At 35.1% G+C, this 27,440-nt stretch overlaps 5 protein-coding genes across 6 annotated transcripts in view; all 5 read right to left on the minus strand.

Moving 5' to 3' along the window:
• The window catches only part of LOC123869756 (pancreatic triacylglycerol lipase-like), a 35,736-nt gene extending 22,151 nt beyond the window's left edge, over positions 1-13,585 (minus strand). Inside the window, exon 1 of the mRNA XM_045912760.1 lies at positions 13,559-13,585. The gene's annotated coding sequence lies outside the window, so the exon portion shown is untranslated. The remainder of the gene's footprint in view (positions 1-13,558) is intronic.
• On the minus strand, positions 68-2,054 carry LOC123869761 (protein dpy-30 homolog). Its single transcript, XM_045912767.1, has 2 exons — positions 1,852-2,054; positions 68-1,145 (listed from the first exon to the last, which is right to left on the minus strand). The coding sequence occupies exons 1-2, from the start codon at positions 1,927-1,929 to the stop codon at positions 888-890; spliced, it is 336 nt and encodes a 111-aa protein (XP_045768723.1). The 5' UTR covers positions 1,930-2,054; the 3' UTR covers positions 68-887.
• Positions 3,389-27,440, minus strand: part of LOC123869754 (anaphase-promoting complex subunit 11) — a 68,852-nt gene continuing 44,800 nt past the window's right edge. Inside the window, exon 3 of the mRNA XM_045912755.1 lies at positions 3,389-6,001. Coding sequence (XP_045768711.1) covers positions 5,852-6,001 — 150 coding nt within the window. The 3' untranslated portion in view covers positions 3,389-5,851. The remainder of the gene's footprint in view (positions 6,002-27,440) is intronic.
• The window catches only part of LOC123869758 (ubiquinone biosynthesis O-methyltransferase-like), a 31,279-nt gene continuing 15,971 nt past the window's right edge, over positions 12,133-27,440 (minus strand). The window contains exons 1-7 of one of the 2 annotated variants that reach the window (XM_045912763.1): positions 15,759-15,849; positions 15,557-15,661; positions 14,919-15,080; positions 14,536-14,650; positions 13,985-14,119; positions 12,658-12,928; positions 12,133-12,354 (exon numbers count right to left, since the gene is read on the minus strand). In XM_045912763.1, the coding sequence (XP_045768719.1) occupies positions 12,239-12,354; positions 12,658-12,928; positions 13,985-14,119; positions 14,536-14,650; positions 14,919-15,080; positions 15,557-15,661; positions 15,759-15,760 (906 nt within the window). In that variant the 5' untranslated portion in view covers positions 15,761-15,849 and the 3' untranslated portion in view covers positions 12,133-12,238. Of the gene's footprint in view, positions 12,355-12,657; positions 12,929-13,984; positions 14,120-14,535; positions 14,651-14,918; positions 15,081-15,556; positions 15,662-15,758; positions 15,850-27,440 lie in introns of those variants that run through there. The other variant, XM_045912762.1, reaches the window with a different exon arrangement.
• LOC123869759 (ubiquinone biosynthesis O-methyltransferase, mitochondrial-like) lies at positions 22,046-26,118 on the minus strand. Its single transcript, XM_045912764.1, is given in 8 exon segments — positions 22,046-22,270; positions 22,836-23,103; positions 23,786-23,823; positions 23,826-23,916; positions 24,592-24,706; positions 25,304-25,474; positions 25,586-25,658; positions 25,958-26,118. Coding segments are annotated over 7 exon segments (855 nt in total). The 5' UTR covers positions 25,642-25,658; positions 25,958-26,118; the 3' UTR covers positions 22,046-22,154.

Raw genomic sequence — 27,440 nt, forward strand, 5'->3', positions numbered from 1 at the left:
ATGCCAAAAACACACTACCACTGCAAAAATGTTGCATAAAGGTCACAAAATACTAGAAAAACACAAATTTTCATTTGCATGACTATAATATCTTACATGGTAATTTTTGGCTGCAAACATGCAGCAAGACTATTCACACATAACCAATTTTCGTGGTTCATTTCAATAGACATAATTTATTATAGTGTTTGTAAAACAAGTAGTCCGCTGAACATGACGCACGTATTCTGGCATATTGTACAGAAACAAAATAGCATTAAACCCCAACTACTACCTGCGAACTGCCAATAGATATGGTAAAATTGTTTTTCTGTCACTTGGTGTATTTTAACATTGTACTACTTAATATATATTTATGAACTATGACTTCTTTTCTCTTTCATTTGATATCCCACTCGATATAATAACAAAAAAAAATTGGGACCTCCGCTTTTTTTCCAACATCCAACAGGTTTTTTTTCATATAAAAAGTAGCCTATGTCACCTAGACTATGATAATGAATTGATTGACACCTCAGTTAGCAAAATCGGCTCAGTAGTTTAGGCACTATGGTGGATCTCACCTACATACATAGACTGCTAAAATCATAACCCTTCCTTTTGACTTTGCCATAGTTGGCGTGAAAATAGATATGAGGAGCTTTTGTATTAATTTTGTCTTCCTGCGCAAACCACTATGTTGCAACTTCAGATTGGACTACTTGTTTTGTGCACGCTATATAATGTGGCTAATATTGTTGTACACAATCACTAAACTTAATTGATAGTAGCTATCCTTTTCCGCATGAAGCACTATGAAAGGGATAGCAATATCATTTTAGTAAAAAGACTTTATACAGCAGAATACCCACATTATTACTAACCTAAATAATTATAACTACTTAATTCTATGTCTGTGGATTGGGTGGTGCATTATTATTTGCTCCAGCATTATTATTCTCAAAAGTGTTTCTGTTCTTCAATAGATATGCAGCTAAATAGTTGATAGGTGACGGTGGTCGTTCCTTGGCCAATGCTGATAAACCTTGGAGCAAGATTGGGACCACTGTTTGGTCAAGGTACTGTCGGGTTGGCAATGCGTTGAGATCAATTCTTGATTTGCGACTGGAGTTTGAATCATTTTCTTTCTCCATTAATATTATTTTCTGAAAAATTCAAGACACTTTTAAAATAAATTATATAAAATAAGTTAACCCTTGACTGAGATCTCATCTGGTGGTAAGTGCTGTTTCATTTTAAAGTCGGAGCAAAGTGAAAGTTTGCTCATAAATCACAGGGTTAGATGGCTGCAAAAGAACTACCTATATTTTATAACTAATTCCAAACAGAAGTTGATTTAACCAAATTGTCATTATCAAAGAGAAATTAAAAGCAGACTATCAGTTTGGACTGGACCTAGCAAGAAACTGTAATTTTATTTTATATTGGTTCTAATAACTAGCGACCAGCGAAATTACAACTCTAAAAATCCGTGCGAAATAGCATCGCACGGATTTTTAGAGTTGTAATTTTATCACGAAACAAAACAATATTAAACTACATAAAAACCTTCGTCTTAATCACTTTATCTGATGGTGAAAACCGCATTAAAATCTGTGGCGTAATTTAAAAAATCTAAGCGTACATACAGACAACGAGAAGCGACTTTATAGAAGATAAAGGCTAAAGCAATCAAACTCAGTATCCCTTTGATAAAAGCGATTCTTACTTCAGATAAATGAAACACAATTACTATAAGTTACAGAACAAGTTTACTAGTAATTTGTGTGCATTACTCACAGAGTAATCTTAAAATGTCTTTTGAAGTACGGGATTTTCGTTTAAACAACAAGAAAAGAAAATCACACTAACCTTAACGGATTCTGGTATTTTGGATGGTGGCTTTTCTACTCTGGGAGCTTGAATTCCTTCCAAAGAAGTATCTGACATCGGTTGCAATTATAATTAAGGATAAAGGCACGTTATTAATAACAATACAATTATTATATCGCCGGACGCGATAACTTTTTCTTTTTTCTGTTTTTTTTTTTGATTGACATTTGACATTGACAGATTCAGATTGACAGTTTATTGCTTTCTTTTTTAAACTGGCTTTCGGCTCTGGCAGGATAGCGTTGCCAGATGATATATGCGAGAAACCATAGGTAGTTACGAACAAGATCCTTAAAAGAAAAATATTATTAATAAAATAAAATTATAAGTCACGGTCAGCGTGACTTGGATGAAGGATTCCTGACCTGAAAAAAAAATAATAAAAACAATGCAGTGAAGCACGAAAATACCGCTAGCGGCACAATAGCAATATCGTCGTTGCCAGTTACATACAGTGAGATGGGTAACATTGGTGTTGTGAAAAAAAACCGGTCAGGTGCGAGTTGGACTAGCATATGAAGAGTTCCGTAATCCGTCCGTATAAGATATAATACTTTTTGTTTTTTTTTTTTTTACCACAAATTCAAGGTGCTCGGATTTTTCCCTTTTCTTGTTTTGTAATAATAAGACATTGCTACCTGCCCATGATTGTAGAATGTAGATCCAGGGAAAGTATCTAGATACCTACCCTATAGGATTAGATTCTGGATCTGGATAGATTTAAGGAGATCTCTTAAGATCACAGTCTTAAGTGTCTGGCAATGCATTACGTGATTTCTAATACTATTCCAAAGAAAATATAAAAAATTAGACTTTATACTTTGACGCAAGATTTTTTATACCTGCCTTTATTACCTGTTATCTCCCAAAGCCACCATGATCTAAACTTCATAATCGCTGATCGTTTCTCCCTGTGCTGGGGACAATACGCAGAGAAACTTTCGGTTTTTACAAAATAACGAAGACTCTGGCACGCGCTGGTTCTCTCTCTAATGTTACCCCAATTTGATTACATTTCGCCTGTTTTTGATATGTATTAAAAAAGTATTTAGAAAATTCATTCAAATGTAGATAAATCACTATCATAAAAATTATTAAAATACAACGCATTATTTCGGAAAAGTGTCATTTTAACTACTAATGTTCCAACCTATTTATTCTAGTTCTATATTAAATGATAAACCTTATTCCATTCACTGTAAGTTAAGTATCTCAATCTATGATATACCTACCTGGATCGTTCCCAATCCCATAGAACACATCGTCCTTCTCATTGATTTGATACCTATCAAAATAATGTTCCTTCTAAACTCGATAGAAATTAATTTACAGCCATTGCGAATCTTTTTTTCTCAGAAATCAAGTTTTTGAAACAACACGATATAGTCGCAAACAGACGATTTTTTATATGTAGTAAAAGATAGTTTTTTACTATATTATTTTATACATAATATAACTAGGTACTTTTCCTTTTTTTATGGTAAGCACCAGGTAAGTAGGTAAATGATACGAAAAATCTGATTGCAATGAATTTTATTCAAAAAAATCGATAGGTACTTTACAGACTGGCTGACTTTTCAATCATTAAAATATAATCCGAGGTAAGGACTAAGAATATAAGTAAGTAGGTACCTAATACAAATTGAATAAGTATACAAAAACTGTCACATGAACATCAATGCTCAGTTTTAAAGCTTACCTATTTGGAGATTGAAAAATCAGCCCCTAATGAAATTATCTATACCTATTTACTAATTAACTACTATAATCTAATGTACACACTTTCTTAACTATAGGTAGGTTGGTAGGTTTTATACATAAGTAAGTTAAGTTTCGGTTGATCTTTGCCATTTCTACAAAAAAGTAAAATAAAGAGAGCCGCGCAAAAGATCACTAAGTAGGTAAGTCTAGTTTGAAGGTTTTGAAATCAAAAGTAAAACGGAACACGGAGTCACCCCGTTACCTTCTTTCAATACAGTGAGCCACAGAAGGATGGAAAGAGGACAAAGGAAAAAAATTGTGTAAGTAGGTATACTCAACCACTTATTGTTTACTTAAGTAGCATTAGGTAAGTGGTTTGTATATTAAAACAGAAATCACCCGCGAATCAACGGATGGATGGATGTTTCGCGTCGTACTTACGCACCGTAATTCGCACGCAAGAGTGAGATTATAATACCATCTATTGTATTAGTATAACTTGGGTCTGCTATTACGTAATAATTTAAGTACTTACATAATTGTATTTAAGTAATTAAAGCCTTGTCTCCCGAGATTTTATTTTTGTGTGTTTTAAATGCGATTTTAGGTCCTCATTACTACTACTTTAGCATCTTCATTCGCCATATCTCGTTTCTGTTGCCGCCTTTAGAACAATAAAAATTGTTTTGCACGAATTGCGTTTACATTTTATACACATGTTGAAATTGAGGCTGGTATCTGCATATCTACCTACTTTAGTTTTCCTTAGTTTAATTACTTAAAAGGTAAACAAGTAATAGTAACTTCTCGCTGAAATGCATAAGAGGCGCACTATACTTACGAGGCTTGTGCAAATGTTACCTGAAAAACCAAACCTCTCTACTGATCTAATGATTGTATTGAGACGAGTTGGAGCGTGATGGCCTCCTTCTGTGAAACTGTCATAACACTGACGCCGCGGAGCATTAGTAAGAGCTGGACCGCTCCGCAGAAAAAGACAAGGGAGAAGAAGGAGACATTATGCTCACCTTCTCTCGCACTAGGAATCTGGTGTAAACCTCTGCAGATTCAACGTCATCGGGACGTCTCAGCCGCATATGATCAGGATCTGAGACGCCTCATACCTGGTACGGGCAGTACCGCTAGGTTTTTAATGGGTATGCTGGTTGTAGTATAGCCAGTGAGTCCCACATACCCGCTTTAGCGCGGATACATACCTAACTGGAATTTTAACAGCGGAAAAAAGGTCTCCAGGACTAAAGTACGCGCAAATCGCGTCGCTTACGCGTTTCTTCGAGGTTTCTGCGATTTGTTTCTCTTTTAAGCAAACTAAGGGAAACTGAATATAGTCGCATAGGTATTCATGGTAATTCGCGTCTCGCATACCCCGCGGAATTCGCTTTATACTATGACAACAATGCTATCAATTATCGTGTTAACCACCACTTTTCTTATGGCATTCATAGTGTTAGTGCTAGGCATTAGGCAATAATTCGCGTTGCGGTCAGTGTGAGTTATCGACACTAACAATAAATACAGGTAGGTATAGCTTAGAGCCCGAACTTTTACATTATTTTTATGCCTTATTTATTGCTGTAATAAGGGTAAAGCCAAGCGTCCACTGGCAAGCGACTTTCGCAGTTTCTTGTAGAAGTCAGCTTTTTGCAATATACCAAGACACTCGCAACAAGTCAACTTCTGAAAGTTAGGTCAAATCATTTTTTCAGTTAGTAAAATTTTGCAGAAATTGACATTAACATAACGATGACAGCGACTTCTTAAGATTATGAAAGACTTCTACAAGAAAATTTTCCAGTAGACACTTGGCCGAGACAAATTTTTGTACAAAAAGCTGTTCTATGAGAAACTGCGGATGCTTCGAGTACGTGTCAGTGGACTCTTGATTTACGCTTATCACCACATAAAATTATTTTAAAAATGAAGACCTTGAGTGGCTGTAGCCCATATAGTGTTTACATAGAAGTCGATAACTTACAAGACCGCCACGCGAGCTATCGCCTAACGCCTAGAGCCCTAGACACTTAAGGTGTATCCATAAGTGTCTAGGGCTGGAGTTGTTGGAGTTTGTGTTTGTTTGTTGGAGTCGTGGTTACACTTTAAAGTGTAAGTATACGCGGCTAAGAAATCCTAGCTTTTGGCACTAACAAGTGTGGTCCCAGACTTACTTTGACTGAAACTTTAGCGCTATTCTCTCATCATCATTGTGGGAGAGGGGTGTAAAATTAAATCTACAAGGTACTAGGTGAACATAATGTATTCAGGTTCTAAGGTAGTGCGGCGGCGGGGGCGGCGGCGGCGCGGGGCGGAGCCGGGGGCCGCGCTCCAGCTGGCGGCGCCACGACGCCATCGCCTCGCTCAGTGTCCACAGCTCGGAGAGCAGGGACAAGTCTAGCTGACGAAGGCTGGCCTGGAAAGAGGAGAAACGACCACATGAGTAAATATAGTAAGCAAGTTAACACTAGCTGATCCTTCGCGACTTCGTTCGCGTGGATATAGGTCTTTAAAAATCCCGTAGGAACTCTTACATTTTTCGGGATAAAAAGTAGCTTATGTGTTAATTCATGGTATAATCTACCTCCATTCTAAATTTCACCCAATCCGTCCAGTAGTTCTTGCGTGAAAGAGTAACAAACATACACATGTACTTTCGCCTTTTTAATCTGCAGTGTGATTATAACACGAGGAGTATTACTGCTTGTTTGTGAATTCCTTGATTTTTACGTCAACTCTCGCAACCCGTGGCTTATCTCACGAGCCGTCTCAATCACTGAGGGTAAGATCTAACTATAGAGCGAACTTTGATTTTCTCAGACTTAAGACACTGTTAAAACGAGACAGTGTTATACCGCTGCCATAAATCTGTCTCGTTTTAACTGAAACTTAAGTCTAAGCATTCAAAGTGCGCTCTATAGATTTCAACCTGAGACGGCTCCATTCTACTATCTAGTGAACCTGTATACGTTCTTATTGAGCTGTAGATCATTATTAGGCCCCAGCCTTCCGAGTAAATCGAGGGGTTGCGCTAAAGATTTACTCGGTTTTCTGTTGCATTGTATCTAAATATGCTATGCCTAGTTAAAAATTTACTGTTTACTAAGCTATAACACTGATCGCGAGCAATTTACTCTTATCCATTGAGTTCTGTTCTCCATCTCAGAAGATATTCATCAGATCTTCACTTCTGTATAGGACCACCTGGGAAGTTATACCCTTTAAAAAAATCCTAATCGGTCCAGGCGTCTTCGAGTAATCGGGGAACATACATAAAAAAAAAAGGTTCCGACGAATTGAGAACCTCCTCCTTTTTGAAGTCGGTTAAAACGATCTCTTGATCCCTCTCAACTTCAGCCTTGAGCAAGTCAAGGGCGGCTCTTGAAACTCGATACGGTGCCTCGTGTCTCTTTTATTAAAGTCGTAGCTCAAGACAATGTCAGGGACGTTGTAGGTACCTATATTATTATCATACACCCACTAAGCAGCTGACGCCCGCAACTTCGTCCGCGTGGACATTGGTTTCGTGAGGATCTCTAATTTTTTTCAAAATAAAATATAGCCAATGTTACTCGGGAATAATGTTGTTTCCTACTGGTGAAAGAATTTTCAAAATCGTTTCGGTAGTTCCAGAGATTAATCCCTACATACTTTACCTCTTTATAATATTAGTAATAGATTAAAAAATATACAATACATACTTAGATACTTTCAAATAAGTCGAATTAATAAAAATGTTTGAATATGAAATGAAAGGCATGGGAAATCAGAATTATCAGGTCATAGCATAGCAAAATGTTTAATTTCTCGCTCAAGTACTAGATGGCGCTAGACGGCGTTATGTTGCGCAAAAGTTTAGGCGTCTATGAGATACATATATCAGTATACAACACTACCAACTCAGACAGACGGAACCCCACTTGGTTTCTATAACACATTTTAATTTTTTTTTAATTTTTGAAAAGCGTTAGTGATTTATCATGGAAACGCTCGTAATCAATTATTACAATACATAATGACACTTACTTCCATATAATGGTACTAGACGACCCGCCCCGGTTTCGCATGGGTATAACTATAATTTAAAATTGTAATTTTATCGTAAAAGTTCTAGTTGCACTGTCCACGGTTTACAGATTTTACAAAAGTATTTGTAAATTACAGTTCGACGGCGTCCTTCTGCATTCACACTTTACGTCGATTGCGTTAGGCTGTTAGCTAAGAACGCAGAACGACAATGAGCGATGTTCTATGTAGGACATAATGTTCCTTATTCAAATTCAAAATATTTTTATTCAATTAGACTTTTACAAGTACCTACTTTTGAACCGTCACGAGCATCTACCGTGTGTATTGTAACATTTTGGTACGGTTGAGCGAAGAGAATTTTCTAATTGGATAGTTAATTGCTCCTAGAAAACCAGTTTTTACTAGCTAAATTACAAGTTCCTATAAAGAGTGACAGCTATAGGTACCTACCTAAATTGCAAAAAAATTCAAAATAATATGTATCTATATTGCAGCTTGCCACTGGGTAGGTAGTACCTACTTTATATTTACATTGTCTCTACACTACATAAATATTATATAATCACTAGGTACTTATTGTTTATCCAATAAAATAACTGTATGAGACTCATTCCGAAGGACATAAAACGTTTTATTCAAGAAAACTTAAGAATGTTTTGTCCTTACACGGACATGTCGTGTGGTATTACAATGTAGAGCCGACTAGCTGATGCCCGCGATTTCGTTCCCGTGGACGTAGGTTTTTAAAAACCCTATGGGAACTCATTGATTTTCAAGTTGAGTAAGTGTTAATCCAGAGACATAATCTATCTCCATTCCCAGACAAATCCGTCTGAAGTACATTTTGAGTGAAAGAGTAACAAAAATCCATACATCCATCCATACATACAAACTTTCGCATTTTTAATATTAAGTAAGATTTTGAAATCCTCAAATAAATGTAAATTAAATCAAATGGTTTTTTTTCATAAGACATATTATGTCAAAACATCTATTCCTTGTTAGATAGACAACGCCTTTTTACTAAACATTTATTACTCTATATAATATATACTACATAAGAAATCTCAATATCCAAGAGATAGAAAGAGAGAGAGAGGTGTTATAAAATTGCAACAATACTTTTAAGCCGAGTTTACATTACGAATTTAGTGGCATGAAATTAGTTTCATGACATTATTTACATAAGCAATTTCACGTGGAAACGTCTAATTTCATGCGTATTTTAATTAGTTGCGTGACATTAATCTCAACATGCATGAAAGTAATTTTGTAATGTAAATTCCGCTTTAGGTTTAGAAACTTCAGCGCGGTGCTCTTGCCAATGTGGAGACGCGGGAAACGATAGGTACCAAGATAGGTACCTAACTTTTAGAAAACTCAGCTTCTATTACCAAACTATTTGATAGGTTTAATATAGGCAATATTCGCTATTATATTTCTGTGTTCGATGTAGATTGGGCGCACCCTGGATATCTCATTCGCTTTAATGCCAAACATATGTCAAGGTTCATGGTGCCGTCGTAAAAGTGGTGTTATACCAAAACCAATAAACTTCGCCTACGCGATGCATTAATAGGTACTTAGATTTTATGCGTGATAGTAAATTACTAGGGTGTGACCTATTCCACATCTTCGATTATTATAAGAAAGCAGCTGTTAACGCTTAAGTTGATTGTGTGATCATGTACTATTTGCGTCCTTAATGTAGATCTTGCCTTAATTTATCTATGGTAAACAAATTGTCAAATAAGTAGTAGTAAATAGTAAATAGTAGTAGTAAATCGAAGTAGTAAATAGTAACAACAGTCACTCGAAATAAACCGTTAGCAACCGTCAGACACAAACTCCGCTGAAGATAATTAGTGATAACGAGATAGTTTTATTGTTCCTTCCTGCGTTCCTGAAAAATAGATCTGCCTATCGGGTCTTCAGTGTTAGTTGGAATAGCTAAAAGCAGCATATTATACCAAGATTATACCTACTTAATTTGGTAAAAAATTGAGAAACCAGTTACAAAACCAAAATGCAGCCTTTTGGATTTCCATCCCGTTTTGGTTTTTTTCCAAAAGTGAGGGTTAAAACAAACGACAAATGTTGTGAGTTGTTGAATCTTTCAAAGGAAACCCTTGCCAATCGCCTCACGTCCGCTTCATTGTATACCAATCCGTCTACAGTTGGAATTATTTCTATGCCAGGAGCCGTATCCATACTTCCGTACTAATACGTATATTACAAATGCGAAAGTGTGTCCGTCTGTCTGTCTGCTACCTTTTCACGGCCCAAAAGTTTAACCGATTCTGATGAAATTTGGTACACGGTCAGCTTATATCCCGGGGACGGACATAGACTTTTTATCCCGGAAAATCAAAGAGTTCCCACGGGATTCCCAAAAACCCATCCGCTTAACCGATTTGTATGAAATTTGGTAACGAGATAGCTTGCGTCCCTGTAATTGACATAGGCATCTTTTTATTCCGGAAAATTAAACAGTTCCCACGGGATCTTTAAAACCTTAATCCACGCGGACGAAGTCGCGGGCGTCAGCTAGTGAATGATAAATGAAGGATGGAGCAAATAATTTATGTCATGTAATCTACAAATATTTGTCATGCAATCTACAGATGTTTGGCATGCACGTTATATCATTCACAGTAGTGACTTTTATCAAGTCCTATTGTCTTTTATGGACCCCATACAGGTATATGCATCGTTCTGTTTTTAACCCCCGACCCAAAAAGAGGGGTGTTATAAGTTTGACGTGTGTATCTGTGTATCTGTCTGTGGCATCGTAGCGCCTACACGAATGAACCGATTTTAATTTAGTTTTTTTTTGTTTGAAAGGTGGCTTGATCGAGAGTGTTCTTAGCTATAATCTAAAAAAATTGGTTCAGCCGTTTAAGAGTTATCAGCTCTTTTCTAGTTTTCTTGTAGAAAAGAAGGTTAGATAACCGTTAGGTTCATAATATTATGTCAATTGACAAATGTCAAGCTGTCAAGATGGACGTTGCCTAAATACATAATTATTTATTTGAAAATGATGTTTTGGAAAACTCAAATACTTTGGATCGTCGGGAGTGTTATAAATTTTTAATTTACACTTGTCAAGATATACAGTCTCTGATCTGCTGTTTACGGAAAGGTCAAGGTATAAAATTATTGTCCTAGTTTTAAGCCGTCTCGTTATGAGATCAGGTTCCGGTTACTTGTATGTGTGTGTCCTTTTGTCTGTTGGACAAAGCCAAAGGATTCATCAAGTTTGGTACCGTTGCTCAATTTTCACTTTGTTACTTGATCGGATTGTTACCTGTGGCACGGTAATATACATACCATTACCGTGCCTGTGGTGAGTTCGGTTAGCCACACAAATTATTTCAAAAAGTAACACAATCATACTGTTTCTTAATACGCGTAATGTTTCTTATGGAAAATTTTGTCAGACATGGAAATATTCGTATAGCCTAAATTGCAGGAAGAAAGATCTCCATCTAAAACAACTGCATGTTTATACTTACTTATATGTTATGTAGGTATTTATTTTTAACCCCCGACCCAAAAAGGGTGTTATAAGTTTGACGTGTGTGTCTGTGGCATCGTAGCTCCTAAACTAATGAACCGATTTTTTTTTTGTTTGAAAGGTGGCTTGATCAAGAGTGTTCTTAGCTATAATCCAAGAAAATCGGTTTAGCCGTTTGAAAGTTATCAGCTCTTTTCTAGTTACTGTAACCTTCACTTGTCAGGGGTGTTATAAATTTTTAATTTACACTTGTTATGTACATATTTTAGATATTATTGCAAATCTTAATCATCAAACACATTGGCTAGCACAGCTTTACGATTAAAACTGTGCTAGAAATACAAGTTGTCTCTCAATAATAATTTTTCGTCGTTTATCAAGTTTACGTTTTGAGTTACGAAATTAATAAATGTCTAGCAAACAATAGATTATGTGTGTTAAATACATAACTAATAAATTATGTGTGTTGTATACATTTGGGAATTGAAACCAAGCCTATTTTATACTTTCTTCCCTTGTCGTGATGATAATAAATAATTAGGATCGTAGGCACGGTATTGAATGCAAATGAGCCAAGAGCACGTGGGTGCAAGGGCCTCCCTAGAGGCGCCGGCGTCGCTAGAACTACCATAATATTATACTATACTATCGGAAACCGCAGCTATCAGGTACGAGCATGTTTATAATTCAACTGATGTTTAGAATATAATATTAGGATTCACTTGCTTTAACGGTGAAGGAAAACATCGTGTGGAATCCTGCATGCCTGAGAGTTCTGCATAGTCAAAGGTGTGTGAAGTCTGCCAATCCGCACTTGGCCAGCGTAGTACATTATACGTATATTTATTTTGAGAGGAGACCCATGCTCTGTAGTGGTCCAGCGACGACGGGTTGATCATTTAATGATGTTTATTATAAGTGGTATTTAGAATATGATATCTCATTTAATTGTTACAAAAAACATTGTGTATTTTAAGGATATGAAGGAAACAAACACTACATGAAAATTAACTTTAATTACTAGTAATGCAAAACAGAGGTTATACCCAGCTTTTCAGTAAAACATTTGAGGAAGACATTAATTCATTACTTCTATGAACACCTGTTTTAATTTGATTTTACAGCCTCGATAGCATAGAAAAACATTTTATGTTTAGTCCACACCCAATGCGGATCGAACGGATAAAACATGTATCCTTTTGTGGATTCCACGAAACAATCATCTGAAATTATAGAAAACGATTATTTTATATCAATACTACCGTATTTTTTTTCAAGTAAGGAGAATGATAAAATGACAGATAGGGTTAAGTATGCAATTAATCTTAAGAGAAGTTTCCCTAGCGCAGCCCTTTCCATACAAACGTAGAGTTCTCATTTAAATCCAAAATCATTGAATCAATCTCTTTGAATCTCAATCAAATTACGTTTGCCCGAAGCGCGTTGCGAATGAACTCCTCTTAAAAGGGGTAAGCAGCAATTTGTTTAAACTGTAGAAGGTGTTAAATAATAATAGGTACACTTACTCATTTCCAACATGTATTTCAGTTCGCTTGGTTTGATGAACATGTTAAAATCGTGTGCACCCTTTGGAATAGTTTTGACAATATTTTCGTAGCAAAATATAATAACGAACTGAGCAAGACGCGTTCTGTTAATGGTGGTAAAGAACAGTTTTGCACCCGGTTTTGCGGCCCGCACGCATGACTCCACAAAAAGTTCCTTTTGAGCAACATGGTCTATAACTTCAGATGATACGACAACGTCGTAGCTCTCAGCATATTCCTTACAGTGTTCCTGAAATATATTACTTTTTACAGATAGGGTACTTACACTTGTTTTCTTCGGACACCACAATCAAAATAATCGAGAAAGATAAAGAGAACTAAGCAAATAATGCACCGGAGGATATTAATGTAGAATATCCACACTAAAATGCTAAAGTCTGCTACATTTTCACGGCCCATTCCTTTAACCAAATTTGACAGAAGATACAGAACGGAAGATGCAGATGCAGAGAAAAATGATACAGATGGATGCATTCCAGGAACGGGCATAGACTATATTTTGGCCCGGAAAATCAAAGAGTTCCCACGAGATTTTTAAAAAGTCTAAATCCACGGGGACGAAGTCGCGGTGTGTTTCGAACATGGATAGAGCAGCTAAAAATAAGTGCGTTTCGGGAAATTTTGGGCGTGTTGTGTTACGTGTATATTTTTAGGCATTATTTTAACACTAGCTGACGCCCACGACTTCGTCCGCGTGGATTTATGGTTTCCAAAATCCCGTAGGAACTCCTTAATTTTCCGGGATAAAAAGTAGCCTAGACACAGGAGTAGTTCTTCTACTCCTAAAAGAAGGCTCCAACATCAATGTGTTATTGTTAACCTAAGTTATTTGAAATAAACTATTTTTAGGGTTCCGCACCTCAAAAGGAAAAACGGAACCCTTATAGGGATCACGTTGTTGTCTGTCTGTCTGTCTGTTTGTCGGTCGGTCCGTCCGTCCGTCCGGTCTGTCAAGAAAACCTATAGGGTACTTCCAGTTGACCTAGAAATCATGAAATTTGGCACGTACGTAGGTCTTATAGCACAAGTACAGGAATAAATCTGAATACTGCGAATTTGTGGTTATATCATTTTTTTTAAAATTGAATGTGTTTCAATTTTCAAAGTAAAATAAATATACCAAGTGGGGTATCATATGAAAGGGCTTTACCTGTACATTCTAAAACAGCTTTTTTTTTTTGCATAATAGTTTTTGATTTATCGTGTAAAATGTCGAAAAAATACCCGAATACGGAACCCTCTGTGCGCGAGCCCGACTCGCACTTGGCCGGTTTTTTAAACTCACCTCTATCGTAACCGGAATATAAGCAGGCAAATTGTTTGCCAAACGCATGTTATTAGAGCTATGTTTTTTTGTATGTTCGAGTGCTTCTTTGTTTGTGTCTATTCCAGTAACTTCAGCCCCAAGCTTGGCTAAGGCCTAAAAAGGAATTTTGTACGTGATAATAACATTAGTTGTAATATTTTTTATTATTTACTTATGTAGGTATTACGGCGTGTGCTACTACGTTAAAAAAATATTCCTTTTTTTATTGGTCTAAAAACATCTTCACATTATTGCCTTTCTAACGAAATCGTTTTGGAGGGTATCGGTTGGATGGTTTCAGGTAGAAACTATCTAATCTATATATACTCTTATTATAGTGTGTATGAATTTAGGGGATTGCAAAAAAGGAGTAGATTCTCCATTTTCCAAAATTTGTTTTTATTTCTGTAAATAACGTAAAACAATATGGAATTATTTTGCTGGATAAAAACTGATCTGTAATGCAATTCTTCAAACATTATGATTTCCTATATAAAATTCAATTTCAGATCAGAATGCTCTTGCCTTACCTCTGAGAGAAATCCTCCTCCACAACCAACGTCAAGAATTTTCTTTCCTTTCAGACAAGTAGAGAATTTTTCACCAGGCGCTACATTTACTAGACTATCTCTTATATAGGGCACTCTGCAAAACCAATCTTTACAGAATTATGCTATTTATTAAAGTTAAATATATGTATTGTATAAAGTACAGTAAATATTTACAAAGTTACTATGTATGAGAAAACGATATCATGTTTTTAAATAATTTGGTATATGTACTACGTACATAATTTTGCAATTTTATAATATTTAAATCATCGGAAGCAAATATTTTTAAGTAAGCTAAATTTATTACTCATAAGTAACGTAAATTATCATAAAATATTTTCTATACATTTGAATATATTTACCTCAAATAGTTTAAAGTATAAAGCGGTTTTAATGGTCCTTCTGGATCCCATTGTATTCCTTTATTAGCTTGGAAATAATCTTTAGCCTCAATGGTTGTGTGAGCGTTTCTTTTAGAATTTAGATGTATATTATTTGAGAATCTAGCATTTGTGACCCATCGTCTGTAAATAAGCAGTAAAAGTTCTTACAAAAACAGATTCTGAAACACATCATTAGAAAATTACTTTTTATGCAAGTCTATAATAAATAAATAAGTATAACCTACGAGTATCTTTTCAACTTTATTGATTAAACATTAAAATGCAGTAAAAATATACCTTGCCGTGTTGATATATTAAAATTATTTATTTAAACTTGAATAAAAAATTGTTTATTGAACACAACAAACATTGATTAGGTTAATAAGAATAAAGGTCGCTGCATACGTAACGTGTTTTTTCCCGTCCCGGACGGGACGGGACGATTTTTCGAAGTACTATTGGACAACTAGAAAACGGACGGGGCGGGGCGTTCCAGTTGTCCAATAGTAGTTCGAGAAATCCTCCCGTCCCGTCCGGGACGGGAAAAAACATGTTACGTATGCAGCGACCTTAATGCAACGTTTGAAGAAAAAGACAAGTTTTAAGTATTTACTTACCGAAATAATAAAGTTTTAACACTACAAGTATGTAACTCATACAGCAGTTTCGCGGACATCTTTGTCACCTCTAGACCAGAGTGACTAGAGACTCTCGGTTTGATCCTGAATTGACGATATGTCAAATAATATTAGGCTATGGCGTCGTAGAATCAAAGAAAAATAGGGATACTTTAGGGCTACCTGTACCAAATGTACTAACATTTGACGCCAGTCGAAGCCTCGACGATTTGTTAGAAGTTCCCTTACTGACGTGAACTTCGTCTGGAAGATATAAAATGGGTACAAATGGGTTTAAATGCTCACCAATAAATTTTTAGACCCTAAGACTAAGCGCCAAGTAAAAAATGTTAACTTCAAATAAAATAAACCCACTCTATACCGAGGTGCCTAAAGAACTACGTTTTATAAAATAGTATATAAAAAAGTATATAAAATTACACCCACAAAATAAACGACACAAAATACCTAAATTAGGAAAAGTTATATCTACAACCTTGGAAAAAATAGCAGCAAATGCTCTCAAGCAGGAAAAAAAAAAAGGAAAAAATGTTGGTTAGACAAACTCAACTGATGGGACATCATTGTGGGAGTCAGGACAAAATTATTGCGATTATTGAGGGTCTACTAATTCACGAGCTCGAATGACGTGGTATCGACTAACGGCCGAAATTAAAAACCAATCTATCTGTAATGTGTCGATAAGTTGCTGAGCAACGTTGTCTTTTGTCAAACATTGCATGGTCTTCTTTGACAAGTAACAATGTTGCTAAGAAACTTATTGACAGAATGTTACAGATAGATAAGTAATTAATTTCGGCCGTAAGACGTGTAGCCCTTCCAGTGAGATGAATAAGTTACAACGGTAAAATTTTTGACTGTGGGGCGTAGTACGATAAGGAATTTTATCAGAACACTGATTAATTCAAGACAGATTGTATCTATTTTGTTTATGTTTGGTCGCGTATTATTTGAAATACCTAGGCTCTAATTTAAGTCAGTTATCAAAGTAGATCTGAAAATAGTATTTAGGGTTCTCGCGAGTCCGTCTGTCAGTCCGTCTGTCACAGCCAATTTGCTCCGAATGTACTGGTCCAATTGAGTTGAAAGGTACATATGGATTTCTGTGACCCAAACGCATATAATGTAACGTAAATAAATGAATTTTCAATAATATGGGGATCACTTTCACCACTGCACCCGTGAAATTACGCGAACATGCATTGTGGATATAAAATTGAAAAAAAAAAAAACTGTATCAATCGAAAAGGTCGATCTCTTTTAAAACGATGATAAGTTATTCCCCTAGTATTTAATTACAATTTAAATATTTCACAATACTTTAATACTTCTAATTTCTAACTCTAACGGACTGTATTGTCGCCAAATCTATGACGATGCCATAGAGTATGTAGTCTACTCGTAAGATGGAATGTAGCTAACTTGGAAGGGGCATGGCATTTTAATTACGGTTAATCTACTTGATTTCTACACAGCATCGTTTTAGAACGCTAAATCGCTTGATGGTAAATATTTGCCGGTAGTAGGGTCGCATAGGGTGGTGGTGGGTGAACCTTGGTAGTCTGGCTAAAGCCTTAAGACCAGGGACAATTTAGAAATTATGCCGATTAACAAATCCTAACATTTCGACAAAAACATACAATATTGTGGATATAAAATTGAAAAAAAAAAAACCGTATCGATCGAAAATGTCGATCTCTTTTTAAGCGATGATAAATTAACCCCTGGTATTTACGAGAAATTTACAATTTAAATACTTCTAGACTACAGGCCCATGTTTAAAAATGGGTGGGTCATATGAACCACCAGGTGACGTATACAGGACGATATAAGAGCATAAAATAATAAGTTTCAGCACTATGCCGTCACTTGTAAGCTGTCCAACAGAGTGCTGGTGAGAATTGAAAAGTGCAGGTAGAATGAGTACATTTTGGTCATATATTTTTGTACGGCATTTTTACCATCGATAGATCCATGAAAAATAATAAGAAAGCGCGCAGTGCCGTAAAAAAATGGTGCGCCACAAAGTCAGTAAATGTTTTGATTTTCTGACAATTTCCGGGGTAAATTTGGTCATTTAATTCTGTACGGCACTAGTTTCATACTGTTTCAATACAGCCTCTAATCCATTATTCCGCAACGCCGTACAAAAATCATGCGACAAGGGGAAAAAATTGAGGGTAGCAACCCCCTCTCTTTCTGTGGTCCGGGGGGTGATTTGAGAAAGTACGGCTTTGGTTCCAAAACATTGTCTAGCACTCAAAAGTACTATTAAAAATAATGCCGTAAAAAAATTAGTGTTCATTTGAATGTGTATCAATAATTATCTTAATTTCATGGTATACTTAATTTTTAAAGCTGTAAAATCATTTGACTCTGTACGGCAACTTTTTTTTTAACATGATAGTGTAAAATACTATTGTTATATAGTATTGCCGTTCAAAAGAAACTGTTCTAAAAAAAATTATAGATAAATACAAAAACTGAAATTTTTCAAATTATTGCAAAAGTTTAAATATTCATAGATTAATAAAATATAGCAATTTTCTACGCTTTTCCCTTGTTTTAAATAGTATTAAGATAAATAAATTAGGAAAAAATTATGCCGTACATTTTAATGCAGACCATATCTTTTAGGCTGATGAAAATGACGCTACCATTTTAAGGGTAGTACTTTATGGCCATCTGATACTGTACGGCATTAACATATTTTTGAAGAGAACAATTGATAATATGATAAAATCACTATGCCGTCTAACTGAAGTGAACGGGTGTGTATATAATATCCACAAACCCTGCAAACCTTTGGACCAACGAAAATGTACGGCATGTAAAAAAATATTATCTATGTATAAAATACTTTCAAAATAAATTAATTTTATGTTGTTTCAAATCACCCCCCGGAACACGGAAAGAGAGGGAGTTGCAACCCTCGATTTTTTCCCCTTGTCGCATGATTTTTGTACGGCGTTGCGGAATAATGGATTAGAGGCTGTATTGAAACAGTATGAAACTAGTGCCGTACAGAATTAAATGACCAAATTTACCCCGGAAATTGTCAGAAAATCAAAACATTTACTGACTTTGTGGCGCACCATTTTTTTACGGCACTGCGCGCTTTCTTATTATTTTTCATGGATCTATCGATGGTAAAAATGCCGTACAAAAATATATGACCAAAATGTACTCACTCTACCTGCACTTTTCAATTCTCACCAGCACTCTGTTGGACAGCTTACAAGTGACGGCATAGTGCTGAAACTTATTATTTTATGCTCTTATATCGTCCTGTATACGTCACCTGGTGGTTCATATGACCCACCCATTTTTAAACATGGGCCTGTAGTCTATTCGCAATACTTCAATACTTCTAATTTCTAACTCTAACGGACTGTATTGTCGCCAAATCGATGACGATGCCATAGAGTATGTAGTCTACTCGTAAGATGGAATGTAGCTAACTTGGAAGGGGCATGGCATTTTAATTACGGTTAATCTACTTGATTTCTACACAGCATCGTATCAGAACGCTAAATCGCTTGATGGTATGGTATGGATGGTGATGCCGGTAGTAGGGTTGCATAGGGTGGTGATATAGACCTTGGTGGTCTGGCCAAAGCCTTCTACCAGACCAGACCAGGGACAATTTAGAAATTATGCCGATTAACAAATCCTAACATTTCAACAAAAACATACAATACCAAAGGCTCTTAACTAACAGTTACATTATTATAGTAATTAGTAAACAGTATAGGCTTAATAGATATATCAATTTGTGGGTATATTTCAACTTACCTGGGTTAACAGTCACTCCTTTTCTATTTACTACCTACCAATTCAATTCTTGGTTAGCGAATGAAGATAAAAAAGGTTATATCGCCGTACTTAAAGGCATTGTTATCGTACGTTACTGCCTTCTGGTGACGTACGTACATAAGTAATTTAGCCATTTATTAATAGATTATCTTGAATGATAATAATATGTATTGCTAACCAACTTTTAAACAAGACGGAGGGCTCCGTTTATAGGGTTCCGTACCTCAAAAGGACCCTTATAGGATTACTTTATTGTCTGTTTGTGTACTGTCAAGAAATCTATAGGGTATCTACTTACTTACTTCCCGTATACCTATAATGATGATGACAGGTAGGTAGATCTTATATAGTGGAGTAAATAAAGCCGTAAAATAGCCAATCTTAGGAAGTCCTCAGAAACAGCTCCGATTTTGATGATTTTTTTTTTAAATTCTTGTTTTTTATACATTATTTAAAATCAGAAACGTTTTGAAGCGGGGAAATAATTTTTTATCCATATGTGTGATATTTATACACGAAGTCCAGAAAAACGCTACCTTCTCTTTGAGAAGTTGTAGAGGCAGTCAAATGCTACAAATGACCTTTAAACACTTATGGGTAAAATCCGCCCGTTTTTGAGTTATTGATCGTTTTCAGAAAAATACGTATATATTTCTTTTAAAATTCATTTAAAAAAAAGTAAGGCATATTGCCGACTTTTTATTTAATTTCTAAGTACTAGACATCTCAATTAATAATTGTGAATTCTAAAATAAAAATAATCATTGTAGGTTCCCCGGTTAGGGATCCAAGACTGTACCAGTTTCATAATTTCTATTGGGTTACTTTGCCAAAAATGCTATTTTTTTTTACAGTTACAGAAAAGTTTTGGCCTGCAAATTATTTTCAAAGCTTCTACACATTCTCAGCTATCTAATAATGTACAAAACTTTAAAATAAGTTGAAAATTTGCTAAAAAAACGATAAAATAATAGCACAAGGAAGAAATTTCTTAACGCTTAAATTTTAAACAAATCGTTTTTTCTTTGTTTAGAGGTAGTCTCTACTTAGAAAGAGGTAACAGTTTACTGTGAATATGTGATCTGGTCAAGTCTGATCATAAAATCGGCCACGGGATAGCTCAATTGATCGATAGGAACGATTTGTTTAAAATTTAAGCGTTAAGAAATTTCTTCCTTGTGCTATTATTTTATCGTTTTTTTAGCAAATTTTCAACTTATTTTAAAGTTTTGTACATTATTAGATAGCTGAGAATGTGTAGAAGCTTTGAAAATAATTTGCAGGCCAAAAACTTTTCTGTAACTGTAAAAAAAAATAGCATTTTTGGCAAAGTAACCCAATAGAAATTATGAAACTGGTACAGTCTTGGATCCCTAACCGGGGAACCTACAAAGATTATTTTTATTTTAGAATTCACAATTATTAATTGAGATGTCTAGTACTTAGAAATTAAATAAAAAGTCGGCAATATGCCTTACTTTTTTTTAAATGAATTTTAAAAGAAATAAATACGTATTTTTCTGAAAACGATCAATAACTCAAAAACGGGCGGATTTTACCCATAAGTGTTTAAAGGTCATTTGTAGCATTTGACCTCCTCTACAACTTCTCAAAGAGAAGGTAGCGTTTTTCTGGACTTCGTGTATAAATATCGCACATATGGATAAAAAATTATTTCCCCGCTTCAAAACGTTTCTGATTTTAAATAATGTATAAAAAACAAGAATTTAAAAAAAAAAACATCAAAATCGGTGCTGTTTCTGAGGACTTCCGACGAAAATGCTTCGTTTACTCCACTAATAGCACAAGTAAAGGTAAAACCCGAAATCCGTGGATTTGTGGTAACATCTCAAAACAAAATTGTTATTTTCTGTATGATAATACGGAACCTTTCATGTGCGAGTCCGACTCACACTTATTTATTTATTTATTTATTTATTTATTTATTTATGTACCGCCCACAGAGTTACACATTTAGATTAAATACATGTTGTTCCTTGAATTCTAGGGCTCTTATGCAACTCCACTTACGGGCAGTCACAGCATACATTAACATAAACATAAGTCGTACAGTAAAATATAATATAATAGCTAACCTAAGGAATATGAAAAAATACCTAAGTTATAAATTTTAAAAGAATATAATAAGATGGAAATTAAATTAAAGTAAAGTTAAGTTAAACTAAGCTAAATTATCTAAATCATCTAAAATACAATATACTTACGGCTAGGGACTGACACTAATTATCGTTATCCTATTGAGGAATCGAATGATTTGAACAACTTGGCTTTAAATTTAGCCAGGTTATCGCAAAACAGATCCGTGGTAATGTCCTTGTCCAAAAATTCCTTATATGTACTACTTAAATGTACACTTGACCAGGTTTTTATAGTATTTTCGTGAAATCTGAATTAATTCCAATGATTCTTACAGTAGGTAGTCCTATCTGTAACACAAACAGGATTTGTCCTTAGGACACAAAACAGGGCCATCAAGGTTATGGGTTTGAAATTTTTTTTAAAGAGCTATAAGAATTACCTATAATAACTATAAGAGTTATAGTAAATTTATCTTACCTTCTGAAATCAATTCTCTTATAATAATTTTAGGGATAGGTAAGTATACCTAAGGAAAATTAAAACGTCAATAAATAAAAATATTAAATTATTCAATTACTGATAATAATGTAAAAGAATAAGCTTAATATGTAAATTGTAATTGAAAAAAATAATTAGGTCTATTTTAAGTTGGTAAGTGATTTTAAGTAGATTTTACAGCCTGAGTAGCAAAGAAGCACAGTGTATTTTTAGTCCATTCCCAATAATTCGCAAACGGATGATAGATACAGCCTTTTGTCGATTCCACTAAGCAGTCATCTAAAATAATAAAGAGCACAGTTTACAGATCAGAATTGTTTCGCACTTATACGCTCAACCCTCAACCTAAACTAAGTTAGGAAACTTGAAATTTTTAACATAGTACGCTTTTTCTATAACATAGACATAAGACAGTTATAGTCACTCACTAAGAATGAATAGGAAACATCCTTAAAGGGATTAAATAGGAGAGGAAAGTTTGTATGTAAATCCATTATGTTTCAAGTTACTTCCATGCAAATTGGTATTTAGGCTTTCGGTTAAAAATAAAGCAAAACGTGTTTCACGATTTTTGGAAATTTCTCCCCCGAGGAGTTAAATAAATAGGAGGGGGAAGTTTGTATGAATGCCCGTTATTTTCAAGTTATATCTACGAATATTGGTATTTAAAGCACATTGGGGGTTAGTAAGAAATTCCACCCGAGAGAATTCGGAGCGGGTCAGATTAGTAGGTAATGCTAAGCACAAGAGATGAAATACAAATGATCATGGAAGGAAAGCGTCTAATCAAAAAAAGCATATTAAATCCGTAGAAAGCGATATACTTTTAACGTAATATACTTACTCATTTCTAGCATAGATTTAAGCTCGCTTGGTTTCATAAGCTTTTTATATTCATGGGTACCCTTTGGAACAATATCAAGGCTTTCACAGAAAAATATTACAATGAACTGAGCGACACGTGTTCTACTAGGCGTCGTAAAGAATAGTTTTCCACCAGGTTTTACGGCACGAACGCATGATTCCAAGAAAAGTTCCTTGTCAGCAACATGCTCTATAACTTCAGAGGCTACGATAGCGTCGTAGCTTTCAAAGTACTTGTTAGAGTGTTCCTAGAATATATTTAGAGTTTTGATTTTTTGACGTGACAACGTCTTATAATTCGATAGAGCCGGCTGCACGCACGAAAAAACATGACTCATGCGGCGTTACCTCGCTCTGAGGCGTTCCATGTAAGGCTTGAAGTGCAAGCGAGAGCGCGGAACGAGCGACAAAGAAGCACAATCGGCCTTTGTTGTCACGTTCAACTATCGTCAGTAAACCGACTTTACAGACAACCAATTTTTTTTCGTTATTTCGTGTATCCACCTTAAAAAGCAACCCTAGGGTCTATATTCTTAAACGCGCACCCCGGTCTAACAAATAATATACAACAAATTGCACCAATGCATGGCAGATTGTAATTATTGCCTTTGTTATTTAAGATCTAATGATACACAATTTTTAATTAATAAGTAAATAAAATAAATAAATTCTTTGTCATGGGTGGATACCGTCTACCCACTAACACACGTTTCCGAGTATACTACAAAAAGCCCCTTAAAGTTTAAAATTTAAGGGTGTCTGGCAGGGTACCACAATACCTACTATTATAATAGTTTCAGTTAAAACGAGACAGATTTATGCCAGCGATATAACTCTATCTCGTTTTAACAGTGTCCTAAGTTTGACCAAAGTCAAAGTGCGTTCTATAGATCTCAACCTTAGTCCATTACTTATAAGCTTATATCTCACCTCTATCGTAGTCAAAATATAAGTGGGCAAGTTAGTTTCCGCTTGTTTTTAGAGCAATGTTGTTGTGCCATTTCAATTAATTCCTTGCTAGAGTCTATTCCAGTAACTTCGGCTCCAAACTTGGCTAACCCCTAAAAAGTTGTTTTATTATTTATTTTTTGAACTTAATATGTTTTTAGTATTTAATCCATACCTACTAAATATTATAAATTCGAAAGTGTGTCTGGAGTCTATTCTAGTACCTAACTTGGGCCCCAAAAGCTAACCCCTAAACGATTGTTTTATTATTTATTTTTTGAACTTAATATTATCTTTTTAGTATTCAATTCATATTAAATATTATAAATGCTAAAGTGTGCCTGTATGTCTGTCTGCTTGCTTATCACTTATCAGTTATCACGCACGGTTCATCCGTTTAACTGGTTTTGGCGTTTGGTACAGTGATAGCATCCCAGGGAAGTACATAAATTACACTTTGTCCTGGAAAATCCAAGAGTTCCCAAAGAAATTTAAAAAACTTAAATCTACGCATAAGAAATGTTCATGGGCGGCGGTAATCACTTAACATCAGGTGACTCGCCTGCTCGCTATTTTACTATTAAAAATATACATTTTTACATTTTTACCGTTGTATGCCAAGGTGCTAGGGTAACTTATTAATTTTTATGCCATTTTCATTATTAACTAGTATTATTTAGATCCTACGATTTATTTTATTATTGTGCTGAATCATTCTGACTTTCGTAAGCACTTTTATAAGTCTGAATGGAACAATAAATAAATGCAAATACAAATATCAAACTTACCTCTGAGAGCACCCCTGCTCCACAACCAACGTCAAGGATTTTTTTTCCTTTCAGACAAGTGGATAATTTATCACCAGGCGCTACATCCACTAGGCCGTCTCTTATATACGGTAGTCTACGAAATCAATTCATTGAAAAGAGTAAAAAATAATTAGTAAGAAAATATTGTGATAAAACAAAACTTCTTTTGTAAACATGGTATAAATAAACACATTTTGTAATTTGTCAATATTGTAATAAGATCAGTTCAAATGATACAGGTATTTAGTATATTTTATACTTCGCTCATACCTATAATATTATCTTGATATTCTGATTATGAATGCAAAGAGTGTCGTAATGACGTCATTTTATTCACGTACATCTATAATATGAAAAAACCGGCCAAGTGCGAGTCAGACTCGTGCACCGAGGGTTCCGTACTCAGACATTTTCCCGACATTTTGCGCGATAAATCAAAACTATTATGCTTAAAAATAAATAAAAATCTGTTTTAGAATGTACAAGTAAAGCCTTTTCATATGATACCCCACTTGGTATAGTTATCTTACTTAGTTAAAGTATTGAAAAACGTTGTAGGTATGTTGTGCTTGTGCATTGAAAATCAAACCCTCGGAGCTATTTAAAACACTTGCCTGCGGCTGGGGAGATTCTAATTTGCACTTCGACTGTTATTTTTAACATACTGCACTTGAATTTAAATATCTATTACCGAATATAGTTGAAACTATGAAGCGCTCGAAATGGTCCTTCGGTGTCCCAAAATGTTTTCAGTAGATTAGTATTAGCTTGGAACAAATCTTTCTCGTCAATCGTAGAGTGAGCATTTCTTTTAAAATTAAAATAAATATTATTTGAAAAGCCAGAAATCGGGCTCCAACGACTGAAAATAAAGCACGACGGTTACTAGAAACGTAGGTTCACAAACAAAAACTACCTAATAAAATAAAAAATATGTTTTTTTAGGAAAGAACATTTATATGCATCTACTTACTGAAACAGAGTTTTAACATTATGTAAGTCGTAGAATTTTGTTATCATCTTCATCATTTAAAGTAGTTTTACCACTAAAAAAAGGAAAAGTAATAGGAATGAATTGTATCAATAAATTAAGAGCATCTTAAATTTATTTGTTACAGAGCTAAAGGCTTGTGATCACAGTTATTTGTAGTGTCCGAGCGAATTTTAACACACAGTTAAAATAGTTAAATGTACGAGGAAGGACATAAGTATATGGAATAGGAAAATGTCCCTTTGATACGAGGTAGATACAGATTCCTGTGCGACTTTTTACTTCAGACCTCCGACAAAACAAAAATATTTTGACTAAATACCTTTTTTAACGAGAAACGAGAAAATATCTTACCTGGTGTTATAATGTGCATGGAAACAACAACTGTGCTACTTGATAATGATTCCAATCTTTGTTAGCGACTGAACTGCAATCTAATAAATCCGCATATTTAACCATATCGCATGTTACTGGAAATGTGCATAATGCAGATATTTGAATATTTCCTAGAGTCTGGAATCCTAGAATCTACACAAGTTTGTAAGTAATCTTTGGAACTACTTAAACATATTTTGAAAATTCTTTCACCAGGCTACATTATTCCTGAGTGACATAGGCTGTATTAGATTGTGATTATAAATAATATTTTTTAATATGAACTAAAACCACAAACATGCCAAAATGAAAATAAACAAATTGTTAAAATGTAGTATAGAAGCAGGCGTTATATTGCGGAAGTCCATGATATACAAGAACAAAAAGCTTAATTTGCTATAATCCGCCAAACCAAAGAAATCTGTATGGTGCAAGATGCAGCATGCGACATGCACCGCCCGCCCTTCCACTGATAAACATGCAGGAAAAGCCAGCCACCAAGCAAGCCACACACAAATCGCAACACCACTCAAAGTGAAGTTTTGAGTGGTGTTGGGATTTGCGTGGTGCTGCGTGGTGGTGGTGCGTGTGGCTTGCTTGGTGGCTGGCTTTTCCTGCATGTCTATAAGTGGGAGGGCGGGCGGTGCATGTCGCATGCTGCATGTTGCACCATACAGATTTCTTTGGTGTGGCGGATTATAGCAAATTAAGCATTTGGTTCCTTGTAAATTTTTAAAAATTGTTGAGAATTGACGATCTTATCATCGGTAGGCGGGAGGTCGATTCTGGAAAACCTATCAATCATTATAATATTACAATCGCAATTGCTGTTACTGGCTGAATTTATGGTATTATTGTTGCAACAATACATTGTAGCCAATAGTGAGCGAGAGTCGGCCAATCAGAGGCGATTGTGATCGTCAGATTGTAACGTGCTACATAACCGTCATTTTACGGCAACTCAGCTAGCTGCGGTAAGTTCTTATCGTGGCTGACAGCCTATGTGTAAATATATTTAATTAGATTTTTACCACTTCATGAGATAAGTCTATGAGACTTATAACTCTATTTTATTTAGAGTTATTTTATCATAAAATCCTTCTTAGACTGCGTACCACAGTGTAACCTGTTTTACTTCTTGCGTGATTAAATGAATTATATTGTACCTTTAGTTTCATTATTTATGTAAGATAAAATATCAAGTAATTATTGTATAACATATTGTTTAGTAGGCACCTACTACTTCGTATTCGCGACTTCAGCCGCATGGATTTCTGTTTTTAACCGACTTCAAAAAAAGGAGGAGGTTATTTTTATTTTAAGGTTATTAATATGGAGGTTATTTGTATGTATCTCTTCGCGTACCGCCAAGAGATTTAGCGTTCCGGCTTTGCCAGTAGAGTGGTAACTAGCCACGGCCGTAGCCTCCCACCAGATCAGACCAGAAATAAAACGGTTTGAG

This window comes from Maniola jurtina, chromosome 11 (genome assembly GCF_905333055.1).
Source record: "Maniola jurtina chromosome 11, ilManJurt1.1, whole genome shotgun sequence".
NCBI classification, from domain to species: Eukaryota; Metazoa; Arthropoda; class Insecta; order Lepidoptera; family Nymphalidae; genus Maniola; species Maniola jurtina.

What these genes read in the sequence shown, in the direction of transcription:
- LOC123869761 (XM_045912767.1), bottom strand. Translation starts at nt 1,929, where the DNA reads ATGTCAGATACTTCTTTGGAAGGAATTCAAGCTCCCAGAGTAGAAAAG. An exon ending in AAATACCAGAATCCGTTAAG is followed by an intron (nt 1,146 to 1,851) that starts GTTAGTGTGATT and finishes TGAATTTTTCAG; the next exon opens with AAAATAATATTAATGGAGAA.